A 13,301-nucleotide genomic window follows, 5' to 3' on the forward strand; every position below is an offset into this window, starting at 1 on the left:
CTCTCACTCACACCTGTTAATATCTTCTCTCTTTCGTACGCATCACCTTAACCTTCTCTCCTTCGCACAGGCAGCTATGCCCTCCAATGATTCACATGGATGTGTGTTTATGGCTCATCACAGGTTGGTGAGTGTGGGTGGAGAATGTGAGTTTATGGTTCATCACAGGTTGGTGAGTGTGGATGGAGAATGTGACAGGGTGTCTTATCTGGTGGCTTCTCAGCTGAGGCATGGGTCATATACTATGTGTGGGTGAATGTACAGTAGAGCTCCCCACCACGCTGTACTGGAAACCAGGGGAGGCTGGGGGAGGTAGAAATCGGAGGACGGGCCTCATTGTAATGCATGGAATAGAATGAGATGCATGGAATGGTATTTACCATCCCTTATTCCATTCCATGCATTACAATGAGCCTGTCCTACGATGTCTACCTCCACCAGCCTCCCCTGGTCGGTGAATGTCCCCACTGTGCTTATGTTCGAAAATAACCTCGGCTGGTTGTGTAACAATTAACACATACATTTGTATCTTGTATGAATGTGAGACAACCATTCGGTGTGAATGTGTGGGCCTTTGTATGTGTTGAATGGTGGTTTGATGGAGGAAGGCCCCTGGCCTCTCTGGTCTATTGAGTAACAGTAGGAAGGTCTCCAGCCTGAGAGATGAACAGCCAAGCCTCAGTACAAATCTGACCTCAGGTCAGCGACTCCCTCCTCTGGCTGACTCCTGTCTATGTGGGTGTTCTCTGATCCCAGATCAGCTCTTATACCTCTTTTATCTGGCTTCTGGTAGAGGACTCTGTGTTATAACCTGACCCCAGACCAGTTGGCTGGGTGTTGATGTATGACTGTGTGGGGGTACTCTGATCATAAGGGAGGACATTATGAAAGATGGGTCTGGTTGGAACAAAAGTTCTACAGTCCATTAAACGGTCCAGCCTAGTCGGACCCCCTCTTCTTCTTCTCTGGAACTCTATTAAACGGTCCAGCCCAGTTGGACTCCCTGTTCTTCTCTGGAACTACACTAAGCAGTCCGGCCCAGTCAGGTTCATCTGAACGCGAGCCCAGAGCCCAAAACCCAGAGCCAGAGCCCAGTGGAGAGTGGACAATGTAACAGGGTAGAGAAAGACACACTGTTCACATGATTAGACCAACCCAGATCTCAAGGAGCATCTGAGGACAGTCCAAACGTCCATACACAAGATTGTGTGGGGTGTAAACGTAGGGTGTGTCACACACACACACGCACACAAACACACATTACACACACCACGCACATGCACACACACACACACACACACACACACACACACACACACACACACACACACACACATACACACACCACACCTCCCTATTAGCAAAACATAAGCGACTCACTCCCGCATGTGACTTCACTAGGGGGAGCTACACGTCGATTCATGTTATCAGTCCGTTCACTGATAAGACTCATGGGTAAAGTCAACACAACTTTCCCATAAACGCCGACACCACCAACCTGCCCCGGCCTACGAGAGCAGGTTCAGGTACACACCTGTTGTAACCGCTAGGCCGACGTTTCATACCTGGCTGTTCAACACTTCCTGTCTCTGTGGGTGGGATCCAGCCTGAGTCACAGGTGAAGTCAGAGATTTGATGGCCGGCCAACACCTGTGAGGTGACTGTATCTCTGCTCTTCTGCCAACGCTGTGAGAAAAATATCACTCATTTGTAGAGTGTGGTTGTCCCATACTACTGCCATGTATCATTAGGATTCCTAGGAACTGTTGTGTTACATTCTTTTCTTTTACAACATGACCATATATAGTACTATCATGTGTAGATGATACACGGTAAGTATGTGAGATTAGTTTTTATCGTAAACACATTTGAATGGCATACTGTGCAGTGTCATTGCCACCTCATCATCCCTCTTCTCCTTCAACTGCATCCCAAGTCGTAGTATGTTCTTAGTACCCTGATCTGGCGAAATAAGGGTTGAATGAAATAGGAAACTATGAAAAAAAAGGAAGTAAATCGATGGACATAACAATGAATGGATGATGAATTGTTATGGACTTCTGCTAGTTCTCCTTTATGCTTCCCAGGGAATTGTGTGAGACACAGCCTAGTGGAGGTGTCATGAGTTCCTGATAACTAACAAAAAAAATTGGTTTATACACACCTTTCAGTAACACCTCTAAGTGGAGATAAAACTAGCTAAAGGCCCAGCATGTAGTTGTGCGTGTTGCTGCCCCCGCTGGCCACATTAGAAATGTGAAAACGTGCATATGCATAAACATGTGCATATCCTGGCATGTCAAGGCCAGTGTCGCACTCGACACCAGATTATTTTTTTTTTAAACGCTTTGTTGGGACTAATACAGCACTCTTCACTGAACGTTCCTCATCATGTTTACATTTACATTTACATTTATGGCATTTAGGAGACGCCTTTATCCAAAGCGACTTGCAACAAACACATTTGTTTAAGTAAGTGAATCATCTATCCATGAAAAAAAAGTTTTATGAGTCCGTCCTCCGTACAATGAGCCCGTCCTCATGTGATCTCCTTTCCTTGATGGCTACCCTATTTATCATGGCCATTTAGCATGATTTTAAAGCTGACATCTATATACTGGACCTTTGTATTGTTAATGAGACAGAACCAACCAGATATAAGGGAAGAGGAGAAGCTAGCTCACAGCAAAAGCTGCTTCCTAGTGTTGTGATTCCTGTTGACCCACGAACAACATTTCAGTTGCAAAAAGTCTTGCTTTATTTCATAGATGACGTTATGACCCAGCACTGACGTGAAAGCTTGGGGTGTGTATTCCACCTTCACCTTCTGCATGGTAGAGCCCTGACCCTCTCCATCTGGCTGTTTACAATGAAACTCCACTACAAACCTTGCATGTCCGCTTTTGGCCTTCTGTAAGCCACAGTTGAAGCCCATCCACTATAACCAATGAGACTCTGGAAGTATATGTAGGTTATGGAGCAATGCTAGCTTGGCTGAACGTTGTTGAAGTGAATGAAGTGAATATTGTTGTTGAAATAGCTAAATGCTTTTGATTTCTGCCTCGTTGATATGCTAATGGTGTCCTATAATGGAACAGAAGGGACGAGTGGTGTTTACTGTGGACTCTGCAGGCTCTGCCTCACCATGGAGCGTGGAATGTTAATATTAGCCAACCATGGAGAACACCACATGAGGTGTGGGTGGTCCTGCCTTGGAAAAAATGGTCTGCTTAACAGTTTTAGAATGTTAGGAAAATAATCTATTAAGAATGTTCAAATCAAAATTCATATTGAGTGTGTTATAATCAGTTTAGAATGTTAGAATTAGAATCCATTTAGATTTGTACAATTAGAATCCATTTAGAATGTTAGAATTAGAATCTATTTAGAATGTTAGAATTAGAATCTATTTAGAATGTTAGAGATATAACCCGTTTAGAGTTGTAGAATTAGAATCCATTTAGAATGTTAGAATTTGGTATTTCACCTGGGATCATGATATAAACATGCATGTACAACATTTCTCAGACCTCATTTATTGTTTTTGCAGGGAAGGGAATAAAGTTGTTTGTAATTTGTAGGAATGTTTTTATACATTAATTTCCTGCCTTGGGTTCCTTCCTGGTTGTCAGGAAAAATACACAAATACCTTCAGCTGAGTTAAGACAGGACAGTATGACTAGAGAGACAGCAGAGAAAGAGAGAGAGAGAGAGAGAGAGAGAGAGAGAGAGAGAGAGTGAGATACAGAGAGTAATACAAAGAGAGATACAGAGAGATAGAGAGATACAGACAGAGATGTGTTCTTGTTTTATTTCATTAGACAGATGCGTTGGCTTTGTTAGACAGCTGTAGTTCGCAGCCTTATAAATTACGACTTTGTGTAAATAGATTAGCAGTTAATAAATAGTAAATACATGACTGTGTACACTGCTAACATAGATTACACACACACCCACACACACACACCCACACACACACACCCACACACACACAGAGAGTGCACCGTCACCTCTCCTGAGAATGCATGGGTCAGTGTCAACTTACTGGCAAGGGACCGGCATCAAAAAGAAGAGAGAAAGAGAGGAGAGAGAGAGAGAGAGAGAGAGAGAGAGAGAGAGAGAGAGAGAGAGAAGAGAGAAGAGAGAGAGAGAGAGAGAGAGAGAGAGAGATAGGGAGAGAGAGAGAGAGAGAGAAGAGAGAGAGATACAGAGATACAGAGAGATAGAGAGATATAGACAGAGAGTTTTATTTGTTTCAGTAGACAGATGTGTTGGCTTTATTAGACAGCTGTAGTTCACAGCCTTTTAAATTAAGACTTTGTTCAAATAGATTAGCAGTGTGTAAATGCACCACACACACACACACACACACACACACACACACACACACACACAGAGAGAGCACTGTCACCTCTCATGAGAATACATGGATCAGTGTCTACTGGCAAGGGAATGGCATCAAAAAGAAAGAGAAGAAAGAGAGAGAGAGGGGGGGGGGGAGAGCAATAAGCCTGTATGAGTTTTCCCTTGTTAGGAGCCAACAGCAGCTTTAGATACCTGAGTAGGGGAATGTCCCTCCCTCTTTCCTTCCCTCCCTCCTTCGCTCCCTCCCTCCCTTCCCTGATGTAGAACAGCATGGGGGTTCTAGGATGTGTTCTAGGATATGTTTACCAGATTAGAGAGGTCTTTGTTCCTGCCTGTCTACACAGGAGCCAGGCTAATTGTTCTTTTGTTTAGCCAGTCTGGAACTCATATCCTCTGATACTGTAGTTGGACAATCAGCCAATCAGACGATCTCACACATGTCCGGTCACCGAGAATAGATAGGGTGAAGCCAATGACAATGCTCTTCAGATTGGAAGCTAAAGTTCTATTCAATGATGTTGTTTTCTATTGTATCCTACTCTACTCTATTATATTATATTATATTATAATCTAATCAATTATGTCATCAATCAATCAATTAAATCATACTTAATGATGATTTAATTGCTAATGAAAAGTCAATATGAATCCTGTTTTTGTTTTGACATGATTTGTCCCGACCTGAAACCCAAAGTGAACAATGTTCTTCCAGGTGTGAAATGTTGTCAGTCAGTCAGGCAATGACTAAACCAGGGATCACAATCTTCAACCAACCACAACGTTTTCCCAACAGTCAGCTATGCAGGTGGTGAAACACACATTACTGTCAGTGGGAGGGGAGTGTGATATTATCATATAATATTAACGCATTACATTCATACCTGTGGGTGGGTCATTGTAGATTTTACCATATCTGAAAAATGCAACTATATCTAAGCACATTGATGGTGAACATCCTTTATCATATTCAGATTTACCATTCAGCCATTATTAATTTGATAAATCACTCTGTGACAGAACAATGAAACAAATTATTTTAATTTCTCAAACTACTACAGGATTCAAACAACAAGTAGAATATTGAATACTGATACAATCTCAAGAAGCTGAAGTGAGGCGATTCAAACGGAGGTAAACCAAAACAGTACATTCTCATTCACTTCCATGAATGTAAAATTGAATTACTTTGAGTGTGTAGTCAGAGAGAGAGAGAGAGAGAAAACCGGGCAGACAGAGGGGACAAAGGAGTCTATATAAAACTGCTGTGGTCTTGCTTGTGGAAAAGAGGGAGGAGCCAGGGAGGCTGGTGGGGGCGGAGTGTCCTGGGGGCGGGACGAATGTGTGGTGGGGGCCGGGGAGGTTTATAAACCTCCAGCGTCTCCTTCTCTCCCCCTGCCTAGTGTGTGTGTGTCTGTGTGACTCCTGCTCCCACCGTCTCTCTCTCTCTCTCTCTCACTCTCAGTCTCAGTCACTCACTGCAATGGCAGCCATGAGATCATCAGCGTACACCTCCATCACCCGGACCTCCGCCGCTCCCTCCTTCCGGGCCTCCAGCATCTACGGCGGGGCCGGGGGTCAAGGGGCCAGGATCTCCTCCTCCTCCTACTCGGGGGTGCGCAGCGGAATGGGGGGAGGCAGCGGGATCTCCACCAGCATCAAAGTGAGTGGTGGCAGCGGCATTGGAGGTGAGAACAAGGCGAACATCATGGGTAACGAGAAGTTCGCGATGCAGAACCTGAACGACCGCCTGGCCTCGTACCTGGAGATGGTGCGTAACCTGGAGACAGCCAATGGGAAGCTGGAGCTGCAGATCCGCGAGGCGCTGGAGAAGAGCGGGCCGGAGGTCAACGACTACAGCCGCTACAATGCCATCCTGAACGACGTCAGGAAGAAGGTGAGAGGGGAAGGAGGGAGGAGGGAGGGAGGGAGGGGGTGGAGGGTGGTTGCTATGGCTGCTAAAAAGATGTTGGATTAACTCTTCACTGTTTTATTTAACTTGTGTTCATCTCATTATTGTCTCCTAATTGTCTCTTAGTAGTCTTATGATAGTCTCATCATTGTTCATTGTCTCTTTACCTCATTGTCTTAGATAGAGAATACAGGCAGATATATACTAAGTTACCAAGACTGTATTCTAAGGGACATTGTGATGTTGTTCATGTATTCTCACAGTCATAATATGATTAAACTAAGGGGGAAAACTGTAAAAGAAAACCAGAATACAGAGAGAGAGAGAGAGAGAAAGAGAGAGAGAGAGAACACACTGGTTTTTTTTTTCGCTCTGTCAGTCTCAGGTCATTGACCTGGGTCGCTAAGGCCTAGGTAGTTCGTTCATTAATCCCACAGTGCTGATTGGCTTTTAGTTCATTAAAGCCAGGTGCTGATTGGTCTATGGCACACTGCCAACATCTCTGGGCAGGGGGCAGAGGGCCAGAGGGCGGAGAGAAAGAAGTCAGAGGGGGGATTCCAGAAGTTTCTGGTTGCTGACCCTAGACGTGGTCAGGAGTTACAGGGTTCGACCCATAGCTGTGGGGGTCAGGGGTCATGTATATGTAACACCCCGCTCATTACTCAATTAGACAGGTTGATTGTTCTGCTGGTGGGGAAGAAACATGGTGGAGACAATGAATGGGCAATCTATAACATGAGCACTGTTAAAGAGAGAAAGTGAGAGACAGGTATTATGTGGCTCGTTTCATACAGAAAGAAAACAAGATTGTGGAGTTAGAGTCATCTATGAACATGTACAGTACAAGTAACCCTGAATCATTTCGCTAACAGTTATTGATCAAGTTTAAACGGCTGTTTTATTGACTGTGGTGCGTGTGTTCACTCTAAAAGTGACAGTTAGTGAGGGCACATGATATTGATAGGACAGATGAGCTTCCTGTTTCCTTCATCATTTAGTTCCCTCTTCACGGCGTAGAACTGTATGCTGAGTGAGACCGGTACTCAATGTTCCACATCGTTAAACCGTTAAAAGGTGATCCGTCTCGTTAAGTCACTGTATCTCTATTTATCTGATTTGACCCATTCAACTATGTGTCAAACTATAGATTAGTGATAGGTTTTATACTGCCGGGCAATCAGGGTGAGTCAACCTACTGTAGATCAGTGACCATTTACATCAATACAGCATCAGTGACTATAATGGGAAACTCTGAAATACAGTACAGTACTGTAAAACATTATACTGCATCCATAACCAGCTACTCTAGTACGGTACAATACTGTAGACAGTAGCAGTTTGAGTAACATAAACACAAAAAAACTTTAGGTCATCTCCCATTGGATATTGGTACATTCTAGTCATGCTATGTACAGTAGGTTTGGCCATTTGAACCCAGCTGAACAAACATAATAACTTAATAACTACAGTTGCTGTATGCAAAACCATAGAGGAGCCTTTCAGGACGGTAGATGGGAGATTTCCCAACAGCACAAGAAGAGATGCAAATATGACTAGTGTTTGATACCATTCCTCGTTCCATTCCACATTTCTTCCGTCCGTCTACACACATACACATACACATACACATACACATATACACACACACACGCACACGCACACGCACACGCACACGCACACGCACACGCACACGCACACACACACACACATTCTTCCTCCAACCACCCCCCCTCCCCCCCCTTTAGCAAAATAAAGCTACACTCACCAGCAACAACAACAGGAAACCCAACCCTGCAACCTTCCCACATACTGGATAGTACACACACACTGGACTGTACACACACACACACACACACACACACACACACACACACACACACACACAGACACACACAGACATCTCTGCTGTCTGTTAATGATTGGCTCCTGGACTTTAGTCACGCAGGTCTCCACCCCTTATCTCCTCTACTGTACACCATACAGAGCAAACACTGGGCCAGCTGGCCTCGCTGCTGCCCTTGGCACTGCCCACACACACAAACACACACACACACATGCACACTCACGCACACTCACACACACACACACACACACACACACACACACACACACACACACACACACACACACACACACACACAAACACCTGCTCTGTCCTCTCTCTCACACACACACACTCACGCACACACACACGCACGCACACACACCTGCGCTTTCTTTTCAACTCATATTAATTACACAAAAAAGCTGTCCCTTTATAGCCTCGATCATCTATCAACACATTTTCATCAAGTAAGGACAATACTGTGTGTTTACCTGCACAAATGAAGCATTTATAAAATATCAATTGAGGATGACTTTTAGTCTACAGCAGAATTAGGCTTAATCTGTGTCCGGGCAACCAGCCCTATGAATCCTCATCAGCTCGTTAAAAAGAGAAAATGAAAAGTGTGTTGGTTTTAATGTGAGATATCCCCTTGTCTTTGTTCCCAGGTGTTTGATGCCACATTAGACAACTCCCGCCTGGTCCTGCAGATCGACAACGCCCGCTTGGCTGCTGACGACTTCAGAATGAAGTAAGTAGAGTTTAGGGTGCAAAAGTAGTGTTTAGGGTGCAAAAGTAGTGTTTAGGTTGCAAAAGTAGAGCTTGGGGTGCTTTCTCTCAACCTCTCTCTCTGCCCACTCCTTTAGGCTCATTCCCCTCGTTTCCCCTTCTCTCCGTTTCTCTCTCCCTCTCCCCCCCCCCCACCCTCTCTCTCTCTCTGCCTCCTCTCCATCCCTCCATCATTGAGGCCCACTAACTCTTCTAGAAATAGATGAAGATAAAGTAGTGCTTAGGGTGCAAACTTAGTGCTTAAGATGCAGAACAAGCAGGCCGTTGCTGGCACGCCCTGAGTTATGGCAACAAAATGGGAGCCAAATGATGGAGAGATAAAGAGATGCTGCTGTTCCATGCTTTAACAACAACCTGCAGGCTAGGGACAGGCCCTTATTGCTGTACGCTTGTGCTATGACAAAAAGAACACTGACAGCAGGAATTAATCTTACAGACCAAAACAAAACAAAACAAACAGACTGTAGCAACACTTGATATAAGGTTATTAGCTTCATAAATATAGTTGATTTCACCGTAGCTTCACAGTCCCTGACCCTGAAGCTCTGCCCTGTGTTTAGACATGAGTCTGAGCAAGATAATGTCATGTTATAACTGTAGTAATAACACTGTAATTACACATGTATAGACCAACTTCATCTAAACTGTCACTAAGTTCACCATAGCTGACCAGTACAGTACCCTAACTCTGACCCTATGTGCTGTGTGTAGGTTTGAGTCGGAGCTGTCCATCCGCCAGTCTGTGGAGGCGGACATTGTTGGTCTGAGGAAGGTGATTGATGACACCAACATGGGTCGTATGAACCTGGAGAGCGAGATCGAGTCCCTGAAGGAAGAGCTGATCTTCCTCAAGAAGAACCACGATCAGGTGGAGTTTGTTACACAAACGCACTATGCTAATATTTACTATCCGTCTTGGCGTTACGCTGACTTAGCATGCTGGCATAGGAAACAAGGTAAACTGTACAATATCAATAATGTAAGCTCATATGAAACAGTTTCATGTTTCACTTTTGTATGCAGTGATCTCTTAATCCAAGGCGCACCTCTATTTGCTAGTCTTGTAAAACTGATAAACCACCGTTTATTCCTCCAACCCCACCCCTAGCTTCTAAACCAATATTAGCTATCCATCTTGGCAGTACACTGAGCTAGCCAGTTGACACAGGAGACATGGTAAACTCAACTGTATCAACGAGAAAGGAACTTCATGGCATCCATCTTGTTTTTCGTAGCACAAGATAATCTTGTCGGTTGGCCTACAGATGACTCTAGAAACTCTCTCATGGATATTTTGTTCGTTATTTATATTTGTATTTGGCCTTGGGCGTGGTGAGCACAAAATTCAAAATTCTCACCCCCCCCGATCTGTTTACAAACTGACACTGTAGGTAAGGGAAACAAAATTGACGTAGTGCACCTTTAACCTCTTGTTCTTGTCCTGCTGACCCTAACAGGAAGTGATGGAGCTGCGTAACCAAGTCAACCAATCAGGAGTGCACGTGGATGTGGACGCTCCTAAGGGGCCGGACATGTCTCAGATCATGGATGAGATGAGGGCCAAGTACGAAAAGATGGCCCTGAAGAACCAGCAGGAACTCAAAGCATGGCACGAATCACAGGTACTCATCCTCCTCATCTTTCTCCTCCTCTTCTTCCTCTTCCTCCTCTTCCTCATTCTCCTCTTCCTCTTCCTCCTCCTCCTTCTCCACCTCTTCCACCTTTTCCTCTTTGGTGTTTCAGGTGTCTCAGCTACTTCTCCACTAGCCTTGGCTCTGACCCGAACCCTAAACATAAACCAAAAGCTGACCAATTCTTGCGTGTCAACAGAGTTGCAGTTCATAGTCTGTTGATTATTAGAGGAAATGTAAACCTCCACAATGCCATCTGTAGACCATCCTCAGTGCTCTCTCCATTGCAGAAATTATGGTTAATATTAATAGCAATGTTCACATGTTGACTGTGTGTTTCATTGCAGATCACAGAGGTGCAGTCCCAGGTCGTTCAGAACACAGAGGCCCTCCAGGGGGCACATACAGAGGCCAATGACCTCCGCAGACAGCTGCAGACCCTGGAGATAGAGCTGGAGTCACAGAAGAGCCTGGTGAGACCACTCAACCACATACACACTCAGCTAAAAACACACACACACACACACACACACACACACACACTCAGCTAAAAACACTCAGCTCACTTTACTGCACTGAGTAGCTTAGCCATGGTTGACTGCATGGTTTAGTTTTCGTTATCACTTTGAGCTCCCTTCTCACTCTGACTGTTCCCCTCTCTCCTCCTCCCCACCTCCCCTGCTTCTCTCCCCGCAACAGAAAGGGTCTCTGGAGGGTACCCTACGGGACACAGAGATGCGCTACAACATGGAGATCGAAAGCATGAACAACATCATCATCGGACTGGAGGCTGAGTTGACCAACCTCCGCACCAACATCAAGCAGCAGACTCAGGAATACGAGTCGCTGCTCAACATGAAGATGAAGCTGGAGGCTGAGATCGCCACGTACAGGAGGCTGCTGGACGGAGAAGACTTCCAGTGAGTACGATAGAGAGTACCAGGGGAGGCTGGTGGTGGTAGAAATCGGAGGATGTTTTTTCTGCCTCCATCAGCCTTGGCTGTACAGTGCTGTGTGTATTTCCTGGCAACATTGCCTCACTTAAATGAATTGAGTATGAAGGAGAAGTTAGTTGTTAGCATTATGGGGAAAATCAATGTAAGCATACTGTATTAGAATTTATGGAACAGTTAAAATGTCCATTTCAGTCAATATTCTGTGTTGAGATTGGTTGACCGGTGGCCATCTTTGGAGATGTGGTCTGTTGTATGTGGATATGAATGTAATCATGTACAGTAGATTATTGTTGACTGACTCTTCTGGAATCTTCTCTCTCTCTCTCTCTCTCTCTCTCTCTCTCTCTCTCTCTCACAGTCTGCAGGATGCTCTAGAGGACCAGAAGACAGTGAAGACCAAGGTGATGACTGTCACTCAGACCCTGGTCGATGGCAAAGTGGTCTCCTCCAGCACAGAGCAGAGAGACCTCTAAGAAGGGGTTCATTGGTTCATCCTGATCTCTGGAATCGCAACCATGGCTCCCATTGGTCCTCTTCTCGTCCTGAACTTACAACACTAAAACTCCATTGGCTAACTACATTTAGATAGGTTGAGAATTACAACCAGTCAGAGACCAAAGAGAGGGACCTTTGAGCTGTCTATCGCGGCTATTGGTTCCCTCCCATGACCTTAGTTACAACACTAAAACCCCATTGGCTAACTACATTTACACAGGCTAACTAGTATAGAAGGCCAGAGACCAGCTGGATAAGAGGAGGACTCATCATCTCTTATTTATTTCATCCTAATGTCTTCTGCTGTAGTGTCTTAAGTGTTTTGATTTTATACATTAAGGAGCAGGGCCGACATTCGTTTGCAGTACAAATTCGGATTAAGAAACAAATGCTATAGCTGAAATAATTATAATTCATATAATTGTAACCGTTTACTGTTATACCAGCAGCAGAATATAATTCAATTCTGTATCTTCTTGATGTAAACTGTTGTTTTTGTGTCTTCTATCATCATCTTAGTTTTCTCTCTGTCCAGTTTGGTCCGACTAATGTGTTTAATCTTCGTTGTACTGACTCCTGACATTCCAATAAAGTTTTCACCAGCATCATCTAGACTGTCGACCTTCACTGAGTGATCACTTCTTTACATTAAACATTACATGAACTGCAAACATGCATGATCTTATGTTGTTTTCAGTAAATACTGTATATATGGGTGATTTCCCCCAAAAATATCAAGCCTATACTTAAATAAAAGGGTTCTTCACCATTCCCTGTAGAAGAAGCCCTTTGAAGAATCTTTTTTGGTTCAATGTACTGTACAGTAGAAGCTTTGGAACGGGTTTGGAAAGGGTTCTCCTGCAGGAAAAATCAGAGATTCCCCATTGGATATGGTCTTTAGTACAGGATTAATCCAATGTTTATTGGATAAACTGTGTATGAACAATGGAGATTACATTTCAGCCATCATTTCATGATAGCAGTGGCTAATTAATTAGCTATCTACTGATCAGTATGGCCCAGTCTGACAGCCTTTCCCCTGTCTCCTGGGTTACATATCACAGCAATGAGCAGGGATACTTCAGCCACAATAGCATGACACTGTTATCTGTGGTAGTTTCTACAGTTCATGTGTTAACTACTGATCAACACTACAGTGTCTACTGATCAACATCTACAGTGCCTTGAGTGTGTATTTGATTACTATGCAAATCAGAGACCCTATAAAAACAGATATTAATTCCAAAATTACATGAATTATTATCCTTGCATTAAGATGGACTCAATTCAACTTATTGAGTGATTTGTTGATGACATTTGTGAGTATCATA

At 44.2% G+C, this 13,301-nt stretch overlaps 1 protein-coding gene across 1 annotated transcript; it reads left to right on the top strand.

Moving 5' to 3' along the window:
• The first annotated feature begins 5,748 nt into the window (after positions 1-5,748).
• On the top strand, positions 5,749-12,578 carry krt18a.1 (keratin 18a, tandem duplicate 1). Its single transcript, XM_083675754.1, has 7 exons — positions 5,749-6,259; positions 8,768-8,850; positions 9,600-9,756; positions 10,346-10,510; positions 10,867-10,992; positions 11,219-11,439; positions 11,834-12,578. The coding sequence occupies exons 1-7, from the start codon at positions 5,846-5,848 to the stop codon at positions 11,946-11,948; spliced, it is 1,281 nt and encodes a 426-aa protein (XP_083531880.1). The 5' UTR covers positions 5,749-5,845; the 3' UTR covers positions 11,949-12,578.
• Positions 12,579-13,301: the final 723 nt, after the last annotated feature.

Source organism: Argentina silus, assembly GCF_951799395.1.
Source record: "Argentina silus genome assembly, chromosome: 8".
Taxonomy (NCBI): domain Eukaryota; kingdom Metazoa; phylum Chordata; class Actinopteri; order Argentiniformes; family Argentinidae; genus Argentina; species Argentina silus.